Below are 20981 nucleotides of genomic sequence, written 5' to 3' on the forward strand. Positions count from 1 at the left end.
AAATTCTTAGGTATATATTCAACTCTGGTATTACAAGAACATCAGTGCACCATTACTGAGTATGTACATGTGAGCTGTTTAATGTATAATCTCTGATGGCAAGCATTATCAGAAATCTGTAGCCATGCTTTAACACTGCACATGTAGGTGAAAAATGTTCTCATGAATGGGTCTACTGTCCTGTATTTGGTAACACAAGAATAGACTGTCTTTACATTGCAGTTACAAGTGATTACATTACAAAAGATATGATCATTTTATAACCAAAAATTGAGAAAGTTGCCCTTATAGAATTGACATTTGAAATTTAACAATAATTTTCACAAGTCAAAAGTGAATCACCCTAATGAACATAGGAATTAGTTTTGAAAGCTATTACTCTCACAATTTTGAGAAATATGATATTTAGACAAAATTGACAATATTGAGCCCTTATATTTACATAATCCAACTTTTATCATCAACAGTGTTTTCTCCAGAATGTATGATTTCAGATAACCCCTTATCTGATCTAATTTCCCCTATAAATATTTCATCTAAATTCCCCTAAAAATATTCACAGACACACGAAGTGTCACCCCAACAATGACATCTTGAGATATTGATTACACAGAATATCCATAGTGGCATTTCACTCCATGATTACCATCACAGTTTCCCATGATGTAACATTACAGACTTTGCCTCCGGATAATAAAATTGAGTTTCTGAACTTCTATGATTAAAGTGTGGGTGATCAGTGTGAGCTTGTAATATATACATAGAAATCAAAACTGATGTAAAAAGACTTAACATTGACAGAGAGACAAACAATCCAAGGTTGAGAAAAAAAGATCACAGAAGACAAACAGGATTGAGACTGTTTCTAATTTTAATATTTTATTAATGCTTTAATCTTAATAGCCAAAATTTACATAATTTATGGGTGATTATGGCTTTGCTATAATCATTGTTAACGTCTGGGAGGACACGGGGAGTAGGTAGTAAAGGGAAAGCAACTCCACACATCGTTCATATTTGGGTTGTTTGCGTTTTATGTATGATATCGTGGATAATATAAGTGTATATCCTGTTTGGCTGTTTCATGTAAATTGTTGTTTTAGCCATGGCAAGACGTACCCGTAATCTACGTGTCTTGTGTTACTCCGGGTTTGGGCGGAGAGATTACTGTGACACTACGATCCTTTGGCGCTACGTTTCGAAAACAGAGTTTTCTTCATCAGTCGCTTAAAATTCAGTTTTGTTCGGTGAGACGTGTTGAATGGTTGATTGTTTTTATTTTGTAATATGTTGTTCCATTTGAGTTTGTTGTTCATATAAGGAAGCTAAAATATCTACTGTTTGATTTCGTTGTGTTTGTATAGGTTCTTGTGAACCTGAGTTTGAGCTATTGTTGTTTTTGTGAAGTCTGGCGCTTATAAGTGTGTCGCCTATATTTCTGTTCCTTCTGTATGCGATTATTGGTTTGTTTTGGAACAGTTTTACATAATTTATCGATTCCTACTCAATCAGAACGAAATCCCCCTAAATTCCAAAGAGAGGGCATTCCCTCATTTTGAGAGAAAGGCATCAGTTGGTCAAATGCTGATTACATCATCCAAAAGAACATAAGAACCAAATTTGAGACCTATCAGACATAGTAATTTCTGAAAAAAAGGCTTTTGACAAAAATTAAACACAAAAATTTTGTTTGATGGCCATTGTCTTCTGCATAATATTATGCATTATAAAAGTTGTAAATGAATTAAAAATTTTGTTAAATTGCATGTTTAACCATTGTTTTCCATCATTAAGCCATTAAAAGAAAATTCTTTGTCTGCCATCCGTTTATTTTTGAAAACCTACCAGCCAGCCATGGAAAAAAACAAACACAGACAAAAAACACAAGTGTACTAACATAAGCTCAATTTTCATTTGGGTTCTTGTGAAAAATAATATTTTTATTTGTAGCAGTGTTAACATTGTGTTTGTTTTCTTAATTTTCTGTGGAAAACTACCAGCACGCAGACGGCAAGCAAAGAATTTAGTGCCATAGGAGATTTACACAAACTATGACAAAATTTGATGCAATAACACTTATAACCTTAGAAATTTTCAGAAGGTATAGTCATGTGTTGTGCACTTTGTAGTGTTAAAGAGGACACAATCCACCAGTTGTGGGAGAAGATTCCACCCAGTGCATGTTGGATGTGACAATGACCGAAACACTATCTCAAATGTTTTACATAAAGATGGATGTATACCTGCTGTATCTGGCGGTCTTTAAATGAAACTACTCTCAGCTCTACTTGCCTTGGCAGTACAATTTTTAACTCCATTGTTGACTTGTGAGCAGAAAAAAATATCACACTATCATTCTGCTGGGAATTCCTTTCCTGAACTGGAGTGCAAGTATCTTTGTTTCACATTCTATCATGTCAGTCTCTTGACCATGCTTTGAAGGCTCTATTATCAGACACTTTATCGAAGTCAGCAACAGCTTATAAGGTGAATTCACTTGTACACTATTATCAGACACTTTATCGAATCCAGCAGCTGTTAAAAGTGACTTCACATGGATATTCCATCGAGGACTTATTTTTTTGATATTTGTTAAAATGCTTTCTTTGATACAACGTTAACCTTCAATGATAAAAAGCATATTAAGTTTTTTTACCTACATATAAAGGGAATTAATAATTATGAAGAAGGGTGTTTCCAATCTAGAGCTGATGCATTCTCTGGTGAACTCAGCTTCCACACATCGTCAATTGGTCTAATCATGTTCCATCTGAACCCACCTGCAGTAGGCACACTGATACATGAACCAGACAAAATATATTAATTGTTGATGAAGCTGGTGGGAAATGAGTATGATTTGAATACTTTGATCATAAATCATGACACTGAATGAAGCCAAATATTAGATAGAAAGGATTCAGATCTGTCCTTTTATTAGCTACTATAGACTATAGTCTATAGAAGCTATTGGGATAGGTATCTGTCTGGCGTCCGTCGTCAGTCTGTATGTATGTATGTATGTATGTATGTATGTATGTCCGTTTGTGAGGCGTCTGTCCACTCAAATATCTTGAGAACCGCAGTACTTACTGATTTGATATTTGTGGTGTAGATTAAAAATATGATTTTGAGAAACTATTTTTTTTAATTTTTTGATATTGTTGAAAATAGGCAAATTAATGCCAAAAAAGACGTTTTAAGTAAAAAATCTTCTTCATAACCGCTGGTCAGACAGCTTTGTTATTTGGTATACAGGTCCCTAGGGATAACCCAACTTAGATTTGTTCAAATTGTGATGAAATATGCAAATGTGTATTTTTAAGGAATTTTTTTGTCATTTTTGGTCAAACTTTGACTTACATTGTATGTAATTCTTGTACTGTATAAACCCTATCAATTCACCCAGAAAAAAATAATTAATATGATTTTAAATTATTGAATTAGGAAATCATCAAAGCCAAAATAATTTTAGTGCAGAATTATCAGAAAGTTCAACTTTTTTTGACAGGTCATAGTGAAATGCTTACCATCTTGGAGGATTAAAACATGTAAAGGCAACTTTCCTGAATGCCAACTTTGACATATTCTGAACCGTCATTTATTGTGCCCTGTATGTTATCTAAAAGAAATTGCTCATAATAGTTTGTCATGATAAGGTGGTCAAATAAATAGATATAGAGAAAGTTCTAATTTCCGTTTATGGTTGACTTGGTAAGGATAAAATAAAATTACTTTTTAAGGAAAAAAATAGAGTGGTCAAAGTGATAGGGTTTTTATGGTAAAGCTGGGCTGTAAGATTCCTCTTGTGCTATTTATAGCAATTATGCAATCTGTGTAAACAGTGCAATGAAAGTGTTACATGATTCCTTATAATGCTTTTGATGACCTTGAACTTCTTAAGTTTCAAACATTTGTCTCTTCAGTGTGCTTTCTCTGAGTACGTACAGTCTCAACTTTATTCAACAGAACTTTCAATGGTCAGGCCATCCTGAAATGAGCTATCAAAGATATCCACCTTCTCCATCAATACATGTGTCACAAAAGGTTAATCCACAGCAAAACTCTGTCAACTGTTGAGTCGCTTGTTTTTTCAAAACCGCTGGTCAGACAGCTTTAATATTTGGTTTACAAGTCCCTAGGATGACCTTAGTGAGATAATTTCATACAGTCAAGAAATACTTAATTTTGTATCCATGTCTATAGTAGCTTCAGGGACTTTGGCCCTATGTTATTATTATGCACAAAGCCTGATTGGTAACACATGTCAGACATGGAAATTGTGTCATCAGCAATTGCCAATTATACATTTTTTGTGGGTACAGGACATGCTGAATGCAATGCTTTAAAAAAAATTATCTCAAAATCTGAAAGCTTACTAATGTCCAACAAGAATTGTCTGTATGTGGCGTGTCATCTGTTATTCATTTATATTTACTTGGTAACATGTGAACATTAAGTAAGAACATGATCAGTTTTAAATTGCAAGCTAAAATTACACTTATTACTTGTCAAATTTGTATGTTTTGAAGACTGAAACTTTATGTGAACACTTTAGCTGAAATGACATTTAAGGTAGAACAGCCTCAGGGACAGATAATCAGACTCTCAAATTTCTACAATTCTTTTCTGATCTACCACTTGTGGGGGCTCATTTTAGAACTCTTGGAGAAAGAAAAACTTTCACTGGCCTAGTTTTTTGAAAATCCAAAATTTAATTTTTCCCCATGGAGTTAACACAGGAATGGCAGCCATTTTGAATTTCAAATTTCGCAAAATATGGGTAATTTGTTTCTCTAGTTCCAAACTTTGCACGACGACTTAAGATTTTTATTGTTGATTTGGTAAGAGAATGGTTGAAAGTTTCATTTAGGAAAGTTTGAGCAAATGTATGGTTTTAAGTCTTTCACTTTTGAGGGGCATACTACCTTAACAGTCATTCACTGTTTCTTGTAAAATACAATTAAAGAGAGTGGTATGACAGTCCTACATGTTCATTTCAAATGAATATTTAATTTCCCTTCAAGCATGCTTTCATGCTGTTTAATTGTCATCTGTACATACATGTTTTCAAATAGGGGGAAGTTTTCAATACACCTTTTACATCAGTGCATCTTTGTGTTCACAATAAAGTTAACAGCTTCTCCAGGGGCAATGATGGAGAGGTAGAAGACTACAAACCTGTTTTTATCAGAGTGTAAAAACACAATGTAATACAATTTGAGAATAATGATGTCACTGTTGGAATTGAATCACTGGTTTCAGAAACATGCAGTTTTGAATTACAGAAAAGTGATGTTCAGTTGTTAACCAAACGCTAACATCAGCCCATTTAGACACATAATTTATTTTTAATGACCATACGATATTTCATAAATACAAGATTGCCTTTTTGTTTACAGAATAATTTATTCGTTCTTGTAATAATTACCATTATAGTTAGTTATAACTATTGCTTTAGATAATGAAAGTAACAATTATTAATAAATACTAGTAATATTCCAGACAGAGTGCAATTTTTGACAAAACTGTTACAATAAAAAATTGCGCAAAATTAAAGTAAGACTGATACATTAAGGGGGAGACCCACATTCGCAGACACTTATCTTTAACCTGATTTTTCACCATTACAATGAATCTTTAACCCGACATGTAGTATATGTTTGGGTAGCTTGACAATTGAAGATTATAAAAATTGTCAGAATATTTCAAAATCTGTTTGCGTGTGTTTGTTTTGCTCAAAAATTTGTGGTTTTGAGTTTTTTCACTTAAAAAAGTGTAAGTACGAGAGGGTGATGGCCATTGGTGAGCCGTTTACTGCAATCGATAGCAGGGTAAGGTGTGTAAAAAACCATGTCTTGGATTTTTGATACTCCTCTTTGCTTTTGCACAATTAGCCTTGAAAGTGAGAAGTGGTGGATTCTGAATAAATTAACGGCTTTTGTCCACGTTTGTCACGGTATCTTTTGTTTCTGGAACATTATCGGAATTCTGAGACAGAGTTTTGTAGAAACAGTCACTAACTACAACCTGTGCAAAGATGAGGCTAATCCGTCAACGTGGCGCCAAGTTACACTCTTCAGAAGTTGCGATACATTGCCAAAAACGGAACGGAGTAAATCGCAGAAATGTGTATGCGACCCTTGGAGTCGCACAAAGTCAGCTAAAATTCCGGTTCGCTCACATTTTCGGTGGAAATTCCCAGCCCATAATGAAGTACAGGACTTTTTACACAATTGTCTGAATTTGTGGTATGAATGAAATGATACATGACGTGAAAATTGGAAGAAAATGAACACTGAAACGGCCAGTTCGCGGCGTAAGCGTTAGGCTTTATTTACACAACTGTCATTCCGAGCTAAATCTGGGGATAATCTTCTTGCTAAATACAAACTAGCGTATTAACTGTGCACTGTAGTGTACCAGTTAAAATTTGATTATCAAGCGAAGAAATGGCTGGCTGCGTATATTCTTCGTAAAAATTATGTGATTTTGCATGCCAAGTCCGATGACATTGTGTTTTTCTCTCTTTTGGTTGCGCAATCGTCACCGCGTTTTCAGCTTCCTGCCCGGAGAGAGACACGTGACAATGAATTTACAATGTGGTACATACCGACAAAGACGGAGTTCATTAAGACGCCGTGTTGCGTACGTAAGCTTTTACGTTCCGTACTACTACGTTACTCCAAATTTGACAAAAACTATAATGCTCAGATTTACTTAAGAAATCAAAACCTTGCAAACAGTTCAGACACCTTTGTCAAATATCGTGTTCATGCATCTATCAAGCAGTTTATATCTTTTTGTCATTAAACACTTCTCTGTCCTACATTTTGCCTCATATGACTGACCTTGTAGTCATATTAAAAATACAAGATATGAATTAAAAAAATCACAGTCACTTTGGTGGCCCTTATTAATGACGGCTATAGGCATGAGTGCTAAAAACCTATTACACAACAATACAAAAGGCTCTGGCAGTCTTTTTGAACCACCAGGCTCAGTGACCTTTGACGTTTCACACCTTAAAATTGACAGATAATTGGCCCTCATTTATTTCTCCATAATATGTTGGTCATTACCTAGCTATTCATCTTAACATACAGGAAATAAAAAAGTCAGCTATCAGCTCTGTCCATGTTGCTATCTGAATTTGTAGTGTGGGTACGGACTCATCTCTCCCCCCCCCTGCTGAAGGCACACTCAGAGGCCAATGTCATCACTGCACTCTGTCAGCCTGTGTTAGTCTGTCTGTCCATCCATCGATCAAATTTATTGAGCTCATAACACAAAAATCACCGCATTAAATGTGACCAGCGTAGGTATGTTGAATGATGTTTGGACAGTGATTATCTAGAACTGAGTGAAATCTTCAAGATCTGGCATGGACAATAAAGAAAATACTTCTGATCTGGCATCAAACGTCTGATAGGTCTCAAATTTGGGTTTTAAGTTCTTTTCAATGACTTTATCATCATATGATCAAAATGATGATAAATTTGTTATAAGTAAATATTAGGACCAGATTTTATAATATTTGTTTTGGAACATCCCATATTCCAATTTTGCTAGTATAGCTGTCAAAGCTAATAGGTTCCTAAGGGTGATTCAATTTTGAATTAAGGAAATTGGCATAAAATTTGAATGCATATATTTTTAAGGCAATTTTTTCAAGTTTTGTTTAAAATGAATCTTTCACTAAAGGCTAGTCCTACACTTTCACGATTACTTCAGAGGTTCCTAGGGATGACTTTTATCTATTATGTGCAAATAGAATTTGCACAATACCATCTTTTTTTGTAGAAAGCTAACGCATACTAAGTTTCCTTATGATTTTAGGTAACTATGGATTTGTTAAATTACAGAAAAAAATTTGAGTACACTCCTTTCACATCATCATGGCCATGTACCATGGGGTCATGAAAGCCTTACTTAGTATTAGCAGGTCCTATCATTAAACAAAGGAAGACAGTTTAGAAAAAGTGCTATTAATTTTTCTTTGCTAAATGATTGTGAATATTGTTGCAGTCCAAAGAAAAGAGGAAGCTGGTAGATGAATTTACACACTACAGCGATATGTAAATTCGTCCTTTTCATTTATCTGTCTTATTTCTCCCCTGTCATTTTTAAGCCTGTTACTTGAAGAATTCTTCAGCACTTTTGAGAAAAATGCTTCAAAAACCTTGGCAAAATAGGTCAGATTTCTTAGATAGCAAAGCAACCTGTCCCATTGTTCAAACTATCATGTTCATCATAAACACATCCAGTGTTCAACCTAAGCGTAGTAGTACGTTTGTGGTAGTGCTAGTGGATATAATTAAGTCATACCCAAAGACAGGGAGAACTTAGACAGCCAGGCTGACATACTGACAAATATTCCATAAATGTTGGTAATTATTACATTTGCTCACAGAGATGGTAGCTGCCAACTGCTCCCATTTATTCATATAGTAACAGTAAATTGGTTCTAAATTCAGTGAATTCGTGATCAAATTTAACTCACACCCATACCTAATTCACCTGGAAACATCACGAATCGGAACCGCTCGACTGAAGATGATCTTAATGAACATTTAATTATGGTATGCTCTTCCTATACCTTGAATCATGAATGAGTGAACTCAATCAATCATCAGAGATGGTTCATGACACTTAAGCTGTGTGATGCTATGCATCACTTTTTGTGTGGTAATTATTCTAATTCTTGCTAAAAGAAAAACAAGTTCTCTCTAGCTTTAATGGAACTCTACCCATACTAGTACGCTTTTCATTTTCTTGTATCTGATATGATCCTGAAGTATACATAATGCAAGTGCTGGTGTTAAGCTAATCTCTGTAGTCTCTGTTCTTTATTATCTTGTATGACAGGAAGTGGATTGCTTGGAATTATCTGCTGTACGAGACACAAGGACTGGCAGATATGCCAAAGTGCCAAAGGTGAGAGAAAACTTTGCTTTTATCCTTATCATTTAGGTTTTCTCACTGTGCATGCATATGTTCCCAAGCTATTTCTCTCATCCTAAGTAATACAATATTTTCAGGCCATAAAAGGTTCTTGAGCAAAGTTTTTATCTTTTTCTCTATTTATTTTATTCTACCATCAGTCAAGAAAATATAAATGATTGCCTGCAGCCAATGAAAATTATTAAAACATTGTTGTCCGTCCTCAACTAGCTAGTGTGACTGCTCTGTTGTAATTAGTGTTAAAATGTTTGATAAAATGATATCTTTGTAAAAGGTTTCATGTTTAATTTCAATATGTATGCCATATGGCTGTGGAATCATTTTATGGGCTAGAAATATGTCTTTCATCTTTATGTATGTATGTATATCTGTCTGTCTGTATGTCTGTCCATATCAAAAACTTGAGAACTGCAATATTTGCTCTACAGGTGAATCATAGGGTAGAGGTATGAATTTCAAACGAATATGTTTGAGTCAAAAAAATGAGGTGAACATAATGTACTAGATATGAACTGAAAATGCTCACGTCTTTCATTATATATTGCAGTTGTGTGTAAATTAAACTTTTGCCACATGTTGGCAACTTCACTGAAAGTTTTATGATCAAATAATGAACAATATACACCACAGATTATATCTAAAGGTCATTTAGTGTACAAATATGTAACTAGCTGAAATAAAAATACTAAATTTCTTTGACTGCTGTGATTGTATCACCGCTTTATATAGCAAGTGTAATTGCCTCTGGTAAAGTCCTTCAAACTAAACATGCCAAACTGTCAAAGCTCAGTGGATATGCAAATTTCAAATTAATTGACGTGAAAATGCGAAATGACTTTCAATATTGTTTTAGCCTGGTATCATCAATGTACACAGCATGTTTTGCCAACTTTGATCAAGTAAATTGCCATATATCCCCAATTAGGAAAGTTCATCAAATATGCAAATTAGGAATTGGCTGAAGTAAAAGTGTTTAATGACTGTCAATAATGTTGTATCATAGTATCTTTTATGTACAAAGCAAGTTTTGTCAACTTTGGTCTAGTCAATACAGATAATATCCCTAATTAGGAAAGTTCGTTAAATATGCAAATAAGGAATTGGCTGGAGTAAACTGCTTAATAATTTTCAATAATGTTATATCATAGTATCTTTAATGTACATAGCAAGTTTCATCAACTTTGATTAAGTTAATTCACATACATATATCTAATTAGGAAAGTTTATTAAATATGCAAATAAGGAATTGCCGGCTGAAGTAAAAATGCTTAACAACTTTCAACAATGTTATATCATGTACATAGCAAGTTTCATCAACTTTGATTGAGTCAATTCAGATATATACCCCAAATTAGGAAAGTTCATTAAATATGCAAATTAGCCATTATCTTTCATGTCACCCCTTAATATCTTTCACAGCTGATATATCTTGGTGTGATCAACATTTGTAGCAAATCTCATCAAATTGTGTGCAGTTGTTCTCAATGTATATCCGTTTTTCTAAAATCATTAATTATGCAAATGAGCAAAAAGTAAGCAAGCCACACCCACCAAAAACTAATCAGTTCTTGCCATTTGCAAACTGAATCTATGTACCAGATTTGATTCTAATCTGATGAGCCGTGTTTGAAATACGAAGCACACTGACAGACAGACACACAGACAGACAGACATCGCTGGGACATTAGCTCATGTGTGTGAACACGTGAGCTGAAAATGGTAAATAGCATAGAACTCAAAAAGTACTGGTCAAATTCTGCTGATTTTTAGTTCATAACTAGCCAAAGTAGGGTTTTTCAAGTCTTCTTGTCAGGAATCACTTGTAATGTCAGATATTAAATTTGAACTTGAAGTTTTTAGGATGACTGGATTATGAATTGTCAAAATGATGACAAACTTTGGATCAGTAAATAATTCAAGCCAAAACTGCTGGTTTAGTAATTTTCAAAGGTCATTGATAGATTCTCACTGGTGATTTAATATTAATTTGTTAAAATTTTCATGAAACTTCATTTGTGAAACGTTTTAGGACAATTTGTCATTTTTCAACCAAAATGTGTTTTGTATAATGCTAATCCAACAGCTTTCAAATTTAAACTACAGATTCCTGGGCATGACTGCTTTCTGTTTTGTGCAAATGATAATAAAATATGTGTAACACTTTCTTATTTTTAGTGATAAAGTCAAAATATTTCTATTTTAATTGCATCCATATTTCTTTTTAGGTGCTTAGACCGGTTTTCTTAGGACTGTTTAAATGAAAAGATATTGTTGATTGCACTGTATTTGCTTTGATCAGTGAATTTATCACTTTTGCATTTTTAGGTAAAATATTTCTTCCCAGAAACTGAACACCGGATTGAGCTGAAATTTTATTGGCAGGTTCTTACAAGTGTTATTATATATGGTATCTATTTCATTTGAAATAAAATGTGTAACATCAACATTTTGAGAATAGTGAGTACTTTGTAAGAACCTACATACTGGAAATTACTGGACAGGTAAAAAATCAGTTTCAAGTACCATTATTTTGTTGTGCCAGTTAGATTACAAGTGAGAGACAATGCTAGTCACTTTTGTATGCATGAAAACAAAATTAGTAATGTAAGTTATATTTTCTGAGAATATTCTATGAATCTTCATCAAAAAATTTCTTTTCAGAAAAGACCAGCTTTTATGGCTTCAAATTTTATATGTCTGAGTATGTTTTTGTGTTAGCTTTTCTGAATTATTAACAAAAGTACCCACACATGTAGTTTGACTTTGCTCCAAAAGGATTATTCAAAAGTTGCCTCAGAATATTAGCTTCTAGCCAATAGGTTCTGTTAAAAATACTGACCAGTATGATACTTGCTTGATCTAAACACAAGTTCATTTTGATGTATTAGATTGTGATCAAAAAAGGAAGCCCTATGTCATTGACACTGTTGATATCTTTTCCCTTTACATTTCCAAAAATGTGTTTCCTGGATCTTCGCATCAGTTGAGTACAACTGAATGAAACTGGTTATTTCTGTAACTACAGTTGGTTGTGTATTATCTCTCAGACTTGTTCATATGAATAAATTAACCCCAAAATGATGGTTGTCAGTGCAGGAAATCTTAGTGTGCTGAATATGAGGGTAAGATTTGTACATGCAGCTTAAAAGATAATGTCAAGAGAGACTCATTTATCATCATAAACAATAAATCTAATTAAAAATATAATCAAAGTCAGTCCATCGTCTATTTGCAGCTCAAAAGGTAATGTCAAGAGACACATTTATCATCATAAACAATATAGTTAATTAAAAATGAAATCAAAAGTCAGTGCACCGGCTATTTTAGTCTTATGTTTTATTGCTCATGACAGCAACAGTTAGAAGACAAGCTGGTGGTAACAATAAATCTGTATCTTCAGCAAATGATCACATTTTAAAGGGGAGATTATGTAGCAGCTCATTTGGGGAATTAATACTTTTGAAATGTTAGTCTTTCAAATCTCTCAGTTTTTCTTTTGTGCCAGCATTATATAGGTAATTTAAAAAAAGAACAAGTCATTGTGAATGACATAGTCCATGCCTGCTTAATAATATGGAAACCATTGATGGAAATCATGGTGAATTGAAATTGTTCAAATTATATTCAGAAAATGGCTGAGAATGTATTGCCCTTGTATTCATGTGTATGTACATATAATTAGTCAAAGTACCAAGTACAAATGGAATTAATGAAGCCAAATTTATGTAATAGCTAGGCAATGGATGTGGCTATATGCTATGATAATGGGTATGAAAAAGTCAGGATAAAATGGTCATTGGACAGCCATGATATTAGATTGATATTAGATTAGATTGCCGTATGTTGTGGGTTCGAATCCGATTGAAAACTATCCGTATTTTCTATCCTGGGTCGGTAACACTGCTGGTGGACAGAATTGTCCCCGAGGTTATCGTTCGCCCAGTTAAAGCGATGAAATTCGTTTCTTCGCTTCGATAAAGTGTGTATGTGCGATGTATGATAGTGAGCATGCGTGCGTGAGTGCTTCACGAACTCTACAACGTGTTGAAGGGTCTCAGTCAGAAAAATGTAACAACTTAGCCGGCTATTGAACCACTCTTTTTTGGGAGTGGAGATTTAGCCGACTGGTTCTGTCTCAGGCCTCTCAGCTAGGCGACTGATGCCGTATGTTGTGGGTTCGAATCCGATTGAAAACTATCCGTATATTGAATCATTAATAAAAAATTGACATGCACATGTAATTCACAAACTGCAAAATTTGAAAGAAATTTGTCCAGGCATGTGTGAGTATAATGGCTTTGGACATGGAAAAATCAGAAAAGAATGGCTGCCAGTGGCGACTGTATTGGATCACATAGCTGAAAATATTACATGTGCATATGTCATTATGGTGTATTGTCCTTGTGGCAAATTTGAAAGAAAACTGTCATGACATATCAGCCAGCATAATGGTTGGAAATCAGAACAAAATGTCCACCAGGTGGCCATATTGGATCATACCATGAAATAAGGGACTGTTCAGAATTTACTTCCAGAGAGAGGCCAGAGGATTTTCTATTTGCCTGGTGATTTTTTCCATGGTCCCCCTGGTAAATTATGGAGAAACTCTTTGGCCTCCCCCTATTTCCTTTTTTTTTCAATACTCCAAAGACAATGCATGTACACTTGACTTTTGACTTTTCCTGTAAAATTCAACAAGAAAGGGTGTATAATGGTAACTTTAATTCACTCCATCTCGGACAAACTTCTGCTGTACGCAGCTGTAGAATGTACTCTGACATAAATCCTGGTATTTTGTGAAAAACCTTGTAAGCAATAAATAATAATAATAATAAAAATAATAATAATAATAATAATAATAATGGGTTCTTATATGGTGCACATATCCACAAGTACATGTGCTCAAGGCACTTTATAATTATTATCACCCCAAGTCACTGGACCTAATATGATACCAGTCAACTCCCTGGAGAGCAAACAACAGCTCACATATGTGCAGCCAACAAGTGCAGCAGAGCTAAACCCACACATTACAACCACTGTCCTACCAGGTACCAATGCTATAGAGCTTGCTGCAGAGAATCTTAACAAGTAGGCAGAACTCTAGCTGATTATTAATTAGCAAATATCCGCCTCTCAGTTCAGTTCATAACTTGCAAAATTCACGTGTATGGGCTTGCAGTTGTCACACTGTGGAAATTCTCATTACAAGGTTCACACCACATACGCTTTATAAAAAAGAGAAATTTAGTACAATATATTATCCTAAAGTAGTCAGAGTGAAGTATTAGGGTGTGGCTATTCAAGAAGGCATATGTTATAATGCTGTATGAGAGAAGGCAGAGGCCATATGTCCTGTATGGAATTCATGCTCAATTTTGTGCTATATCATATGGTTGACATTTGGTTTAACAATTGAAAAGGGTGGTTTCAAATGGATGCATTTTATCAAAAGTTGACTTTATTCAGGGTTGCCTGAAGTAAATGGAAATGGGAGATGGTCAGCGTGTAAATGAAGGAAAAGGTGTACAGTCTGTCAAAAGTGAAGGGTGTGGTCAGCTTAATAACGAAGAGACAGCCCGGGTGTACATGGTTTGTTTGTGATGAAGAGATGGGTGTGGTCAGCAAACATTGAAGAAATAGGTCTCTAGTCTATTAGCTTGTCTGCATTCTTTTGGGAGATTATAAGTACGCTGAGTAACTGTGTTGTTTAGAGAGTTGTCTCTCTAAGATGGAGAAATGAGTGCAAACACTATCTTGAATGTGTTTGCGTGTCAGCAATAAAGGCTGATATAAAATCATGGATTGAACATATAATTGTCAGTGAGGTTGTTCATAAATGCATAATATAGGAAAGACGCACCACCATGAAAACAAACTTGATTATTGCACAAATGTGTAATGCCTCGAGGCTCCATGAGGCAATGTTACCTATAGTTTACTTTGCATTTGTATGTTTTAGTTTGCCAACCTTTACGCAATGCGCAGACCTCAATATCTAATGAAGTAGATTGTCAGGGAAGCTGCTGTGCTCTCCACTCTTTTGAACCAAACCAAACTGTGTTTATCGAGAAGGAAACGTATACATTCATGAATAAATTATGACTGATTCAGAAAAAAAGAAGAACATTGATTAATGTCATAAATACTTAATGAGTCATATTTCTTTTAAAGCGTTTATGAACATGAAACCCTTATAATCAAGAGGGATTACCTTGTGCCAATAAAAATTTAATGCTTATTCTATGTGCACTGTCAGTTTTCATTGCATTAGGGATTTATCCCACTTTCACGAGGTAGAATATTGTGGATTCAGTTGCTAAGCAACTATCAACAATTTCACTCTATCAAGCCCAAGCAAAACAATGATCGTATCAGACAACTGAACTTTGATGTGTTGCAATATTACAAATACACAACATTTTTGAAACGGCAATGACTGAAATGATAGAATATAGCTGGAGGGTGTTCTGTGTGTTCTTGTTTCAGACTTACTTGCTACCCTACAAGTTGGTATAATAGCCGTAAATCTGTATTTTTCCTATGATCTTCAGAAGTTTTCCATATTTGGAATCCACAGAACTGCTACATCATGTTTTTAATACACATATTATAAATTCCATTCTTAGACTATTATTTACTATTATTTGTCTAATTTCCTTCTGTAAAATATAATGACAGAAGTGATTCACTCACACTGGACTTCATCAGAAAATATGGTTGAGGATTACCTTGATTAGAAAAGTTTGCAATTGAAATGCATCATGCATGCATGCATATTAATGCAATATTGGTCTCTCCTCTCACTGTAAAGGAGACATATGAAAAATTTATCATTATGATTATTGCTCATACAGTCGTGTCTGGTATTCTACAAACATGTTTTAATTTCAAGGTTTTCTTTGAGATTACATACTTTTTCTCATGAATTCACGGTAAATGGACTTCAGGAGCATAAACATTGTTTTCTTTTTGTGATTATGTTTCTTTGGGTTTCATTCAAATGACAAGTATGCTACAGCTTAAGTGCTATTTGAAAATGTACAGGCTATCACAACACTGTAAGATCAACATCTGTACCATATTTCATAAAATTTGATGCAGTATTTGTAGACATATCACACTAATTATGAAAATTCATTAATTAATGTGCAAATAACCACTAAACTTGTCGATACTGCTAAATGTCTTCGCATGCTATTACAACACTGTGAAATCAACATCTGTACAAATCTGTTGCAGTATTTCTAGACATATCATGTCAATAAGAAAAGGTCATCAAATATGCAAATTAGCATTTAATTGACATGGTTCCACTGAGTGCCTTTGCATACAGTACAGAGAGTTCAACATCTGTACCAGGTGTCATTATTTCTGGACAGATTCAGAGGATGTAGCTCTGAATATCCAAAAAATGGGCAAAAGAATGTCACTAAAGGATTGTTTTTCCATTGAAGAACACATGGAGACTGTTGAAGAATTTCTTTTGTCGACTCAAAAATTAATGTCTGTCTGGTAAATTGTCACTTGCGTATGTGTCACCCAATGTACTTTATAAGCACACAAGCTGACTTTCAGAACTTAAGTGCCTCACATGTGTGTTGCTTAAAATACTTCATCCATCCATAAGTACTCATTATAGGTTGCTGAAATAGTAAGAGACCATGTTTTTGAAATAAAAAATCATCCTTGCCTTATCAGTATATATGGCAAGGTCATCCTTGATAATCTGGTATTCAATATTGTTGATGTGACAAACCTGGTAATAAGGAGGTTCACTTTCATACAATCTAATCTGCATATGATGTTTTTGTTTCCCTTTAAAAGATATATCGAGTCTCTTTATAAATGTGAAAGTGTGAATAATGGGTCAGTAAGCAAATGGTATAGTGTGTGCGAACATGCTGCCTCAAATGTAGACATGATGTCAGTTGTTTCAAAAAGAGTAAGCACACCTTGTCCAACAGTGTAGTGTCTGCAATCCATATCTCATACTCATGGAGAAAATAAAGTGAGATTTGAAAAGGTAATTGTCTCCAGCGGTTACAGAGTGATGTTTGGCTGTGATGGTCATCTGTACACCCTTGAGCAGGACAGGCTTTGTGCGCTGTGGACAACATGGAAATAATTCTCGTAGCACTGCAACAAACGCTTAAACACTTTATTAAAAAATGTAGGGGCCTAAAGATGATGTGCCACACTGTGAAATGAAAGATCCTATCTCACATTGTTGCATATTTTGTGACATTTATATCAATACCCCTCCCCTCAGCCTAAATAAGAGTTCAAAAGTGCAGTGTTGGTTATTATCAAACAGTTGTTTATAACTGAAGGACAAAACTGAAAGACTGAAACAAATAAATCAAAATTATCATGTTAGTTTTACTTTCATCATAAAACTGTAGTTTCCCATTGACACCATCTATATTCTTTTAAATTGGGGGGGGGGGGGTTTACCCTAAAAAAGTGTTCTGTCTGACAAAAATGATATCCTACTACAGTCTCGTAAGGAATTCTTTACAATGGCATAGTGATTACAAAGTGGATTGAGACCTGGAACAACTGATAAATGAGGCCGGGGGAAGTCAAGGGTAACTGTGAGCATGCACTCATGAAGTCCTTTATAGCATGTTGCTGCAAAAGGAACATTACTGCAGGTGGGCCTCACTTTGACTGAAATTCTATGGTTCTTTTGATACAATTTTTAAAAATCTACCTAAGATTTCCAAAAGCTGATAAATAAGTTATGGGATCTAAATCTGAAACAAAAATACAAAATTGATATAAACTTGTTGGCCAGCTTCCTAGCTCATGATGTCACGTCAAAATTGTCAATAGTGATTTCCTTTAATATAGCCTCAAAAATTTCGCCTCACAGTTGGGTGAGATTCTGTCAACAACTGCTATCCATTCCTCATCAATATTGAACAATGCCAGTGAAATATGTACACCAATCATATCAAAAGCACATTGCAGTTATTACAGCTGGAAAAGTTATCATGTTTCAAAGTTAATAGTCTGTTCATTGGTGTCCATACAGTAATTATTATCTTCCTGATCCTGGGTATATAATTTGAAGTATCACTGTAAGGAAATGTTGAGAATTAACCTCTGATCAGCATTCAACAATCTTCAAAGGGGGAGGGGGATTTTGAGCAAAACTTCAAGAATTGAGAAATTTTTATCATACATTGAACTTATGACCTTACGTTCTAGGCGGATGCATAAATTTACTGGTAGATAGATATGATACCAAATTTCAAAATACATTCAGTCAAGTAAGTCTGAAAGTGAAGGTCACCAATTGTATTTAAGTCAATCTACTCTTCCTTTATAAAATGAATTGGTTTTTAGCTACTATAGACTATAGTCTATAGAAGCTATTGGGATGGGTATCCGTCCGGCGTCCGTCGTCAGTCTGTATGTATGTATGTATGTATGTATGTATGTATGTCCGTTTGTGAGGCGTCTGTCCACTCAAATATCTTGAGAACCGCAGTACTTACTGATTTGATATTTGTTGTGTAGATGAAAAATATGATTTTGAGAAACAATTTTTTTTGATTTTTTGATATTGTTGAAAATAGGCAAATTAATGCCAAAAAAGGTGTTTTTGGTAAAAAATCTTCTTCATAACTGCTGGTCAGACAGCTTTGTTATTTGGTATACAGGTCCCTAAGGATAACCCAACTTAGATTTGTTCAAATTGTGATGAAATATGCAAATGTGTATTTTTAAGGAATTTTTTTATCATTTTTGGTTAAAGTTTGACTTACATTGTATGTAATTCTTGTACTGTATAAACCCTATCAATTCACCAAGAAAAAAATAATTAATATGTTTTTAAATAATTGAATTAATTAGGAAATCATCAAAGCCAAAATAATTTTAGTGTGGAATTATCAGAAAGTTCAACTTTTTTTGACAGTTCATAGTGAATTGAGGATTAAAACATGTAAAGGCAACTTTCCTGAATCCCAACTTTGATTTCACCATTTATGTTATCTAAAAGAAATTGTTCATAATAGTTTGTCATGATAGGGTGGTCAAATAAATAGAGATAGAGAAAGTTCTAATTTCCATTTATGGTTGACTTGGTAAGGATAAAATAAGATTACTTTTTGAGGAAAAAAATAGAGTGGTCAATTAAAAGAGTGGTCAAAGTGATAGGGTTTTTATGGTAAAGCTGGGCTGTGTAAGATTCCTCATGTGCTATTTATAGCAATTATGCAATCTTTGTAAACAGTGCAATGAAAGTGTAACATGATTCCTTATGATGCTTTTGATGACCTTGAACTTCTTAAGTTTCAAACATTTGTCTCTTCAGTGTGCTTTCTCTGAGTACGTACAGTCTCAACTTATTCAACAGAACTTACTTACAATGTTAATTTGAAAGTTAAAATGTGCTTGGTTAATAGAATGAAAATACTGATATTAAAAGATGACCAGCTCAAGATTCTTTATAACCTGACAGATACAGTATGCTGTTTTTTTTATGACGTAAATCTTGATTTAAGCAAGTCTTGTTTACTTTAATTAGAATGTAATTAACTCTCGTTTATTTGCTATTATAGACTAATATACCGGTAGTCTGTTGAAATATGCAAATCTGTATTTTTACGGAATTTTTTTCCATTTTTGGTCAGGTCATCCTTAAATGAGCTATCAAAGATATCCACCTTCTTCATCAATACATGTGTCACAAAAGGTTATTCTCTACATAACACAGCAGAGCTCTGTCAACTGTTGAGTCGCTTGTTTTTTCAAAACCGCTGGTCAGACAGCTTTAATATTTGGTTTACATGTCCCTAGGATGACCTTAGTGAGATAATTTCATAGAGTCAGGAAATACTTAATTTTGTATCTATGTCTATAGTAGCTTCAGGGACTTTGGCCCTATGTTTTTAGTCCCCACGGACACCGTCCGGGGGGACTTATAGGTTTGGTAATGTCTGTGCGTGCGTACGTGCCTGCCTGCGTCCGTTCACGCAGATATCTCAGACATGCCCAGGTCAATTTCTTTCAAACTTTGCACAAGGATAGTTCCCTACCCCATACAGATGCACGTCGATTTGTTTCACAATGCGATCAATTTTGGCCGTGTTAGAGGACTTTTTAGTTTTCACCTCCATAGACTCCCATGTATAAGGCAGTGTCCATAGACTCCCATGTATAAGGCAGTCTCCATAGACTCCCATGTATAAGGCAGTCCATAGACGCTCATGTATAAGGCAGTCCATAGACTCCCATGTATAAGGCCAAGAAAAATAAAAAATTTAGTTTCTCATCATATTCATATTGCAAAAAGGATGCTGTGACACAGTTTTTAGTCCCCACTGATGAAGTCCAGGGGGCTTATAGATTGGCTGTCCATGAGTCCATCTGTGAGTCCATCCGTTCACGCAGATATTTTGACAAAATGTCACGTGATCTTGGTGACCTTTGACCTCAAATATATATATTTGTCCATAACTCAGTAACCACAAATGCTACACCCTTCATATATGGTATGATGAGACAGCTTATGACGTGACATATTGTACCTCATTAATTATGTGCATATCTAATTTTAGCGAGCCAATTGAGCTAGAGGTCTGATTTTTGGTATATAGGGATAACTTGGCAACACTATTTTTTTTTCAATATGTCACAATGTCAAGTGACCTCAGTGACCTTTGACCTCATATTTGTCGATAACTCAGTAACCACAAGTGCTACACCCTTGGTATGATGGGACAGCTTATGACGCTACATATTGTACCTCATTAATTATGCACACATCTAATTTTGAGTGAGTCAATAGAGCTAGAGGTCTGATTTTTGGTATATAGGGATAACTTAGCAATACAATTTTTTTGACAAAATGTCACATGACCACATTGACCTTTGACCTCAAATATACATATTTGTCCATAACTCAGTAACCACAAGTGGTACACCCTTCATATATGGTATGATGGGAGACCTTATGATGCTTCATACTGTACCTCTTTAATTATGCATACATCTAATTCTGAGCA

General features: G+C 34.6%; 1 protein-coding gene and 1 long non-coding RNA gene across 5 annotated transcripts in view; one reads left to right on the forward strand and one right to left on the reverse strand.

Annotated features, from left to right (window-relative positions):
* The window catches only part of LOC139149802 (1-phosphatidylinositol 4,5-bisphosphate phosphodiesterase beta-1-like), a 159033-nt gene that overhangs the window by 19074 nt on the left and 118978 nt on the right, over nt 1-20981 (forward strand). For both annotated transcript variants that reach the window (XM_070721783.1, XM_070721784.1), the window contains exon 3: nt 8866-8934. In XM_070721783.1, the coding sequence (XP_070577884.1) occupies nt 8866-8934 (69 nt within the window). The remainder of the gene's footprint in view (nt 1-8865; nt 8935-20981) is intronic.
* Nucleotides 1-20981, reverse strand: part of LOC139149805 (uncharacterized) — a 151623-nt gene that overhangs the window by 1132 nt on the left and 129510 nt on the right. The window lies entirely within an intron of this gene.

The sequence above is a fragment of the Ptychodera flava genome, chromosome 14, assembly GCF_041260155.1.
Source record: "Ptychodera flava strain L36383 chromosome 14, AS_Pfla_20210202, whole genome shotgun sequence".
NCBI classification, from domain to species: Eukaryota; Metazoa; Hemichordata; class Enteropneusta; family Ptychoderidae; genus Ptychodera; species Ptychodera flava.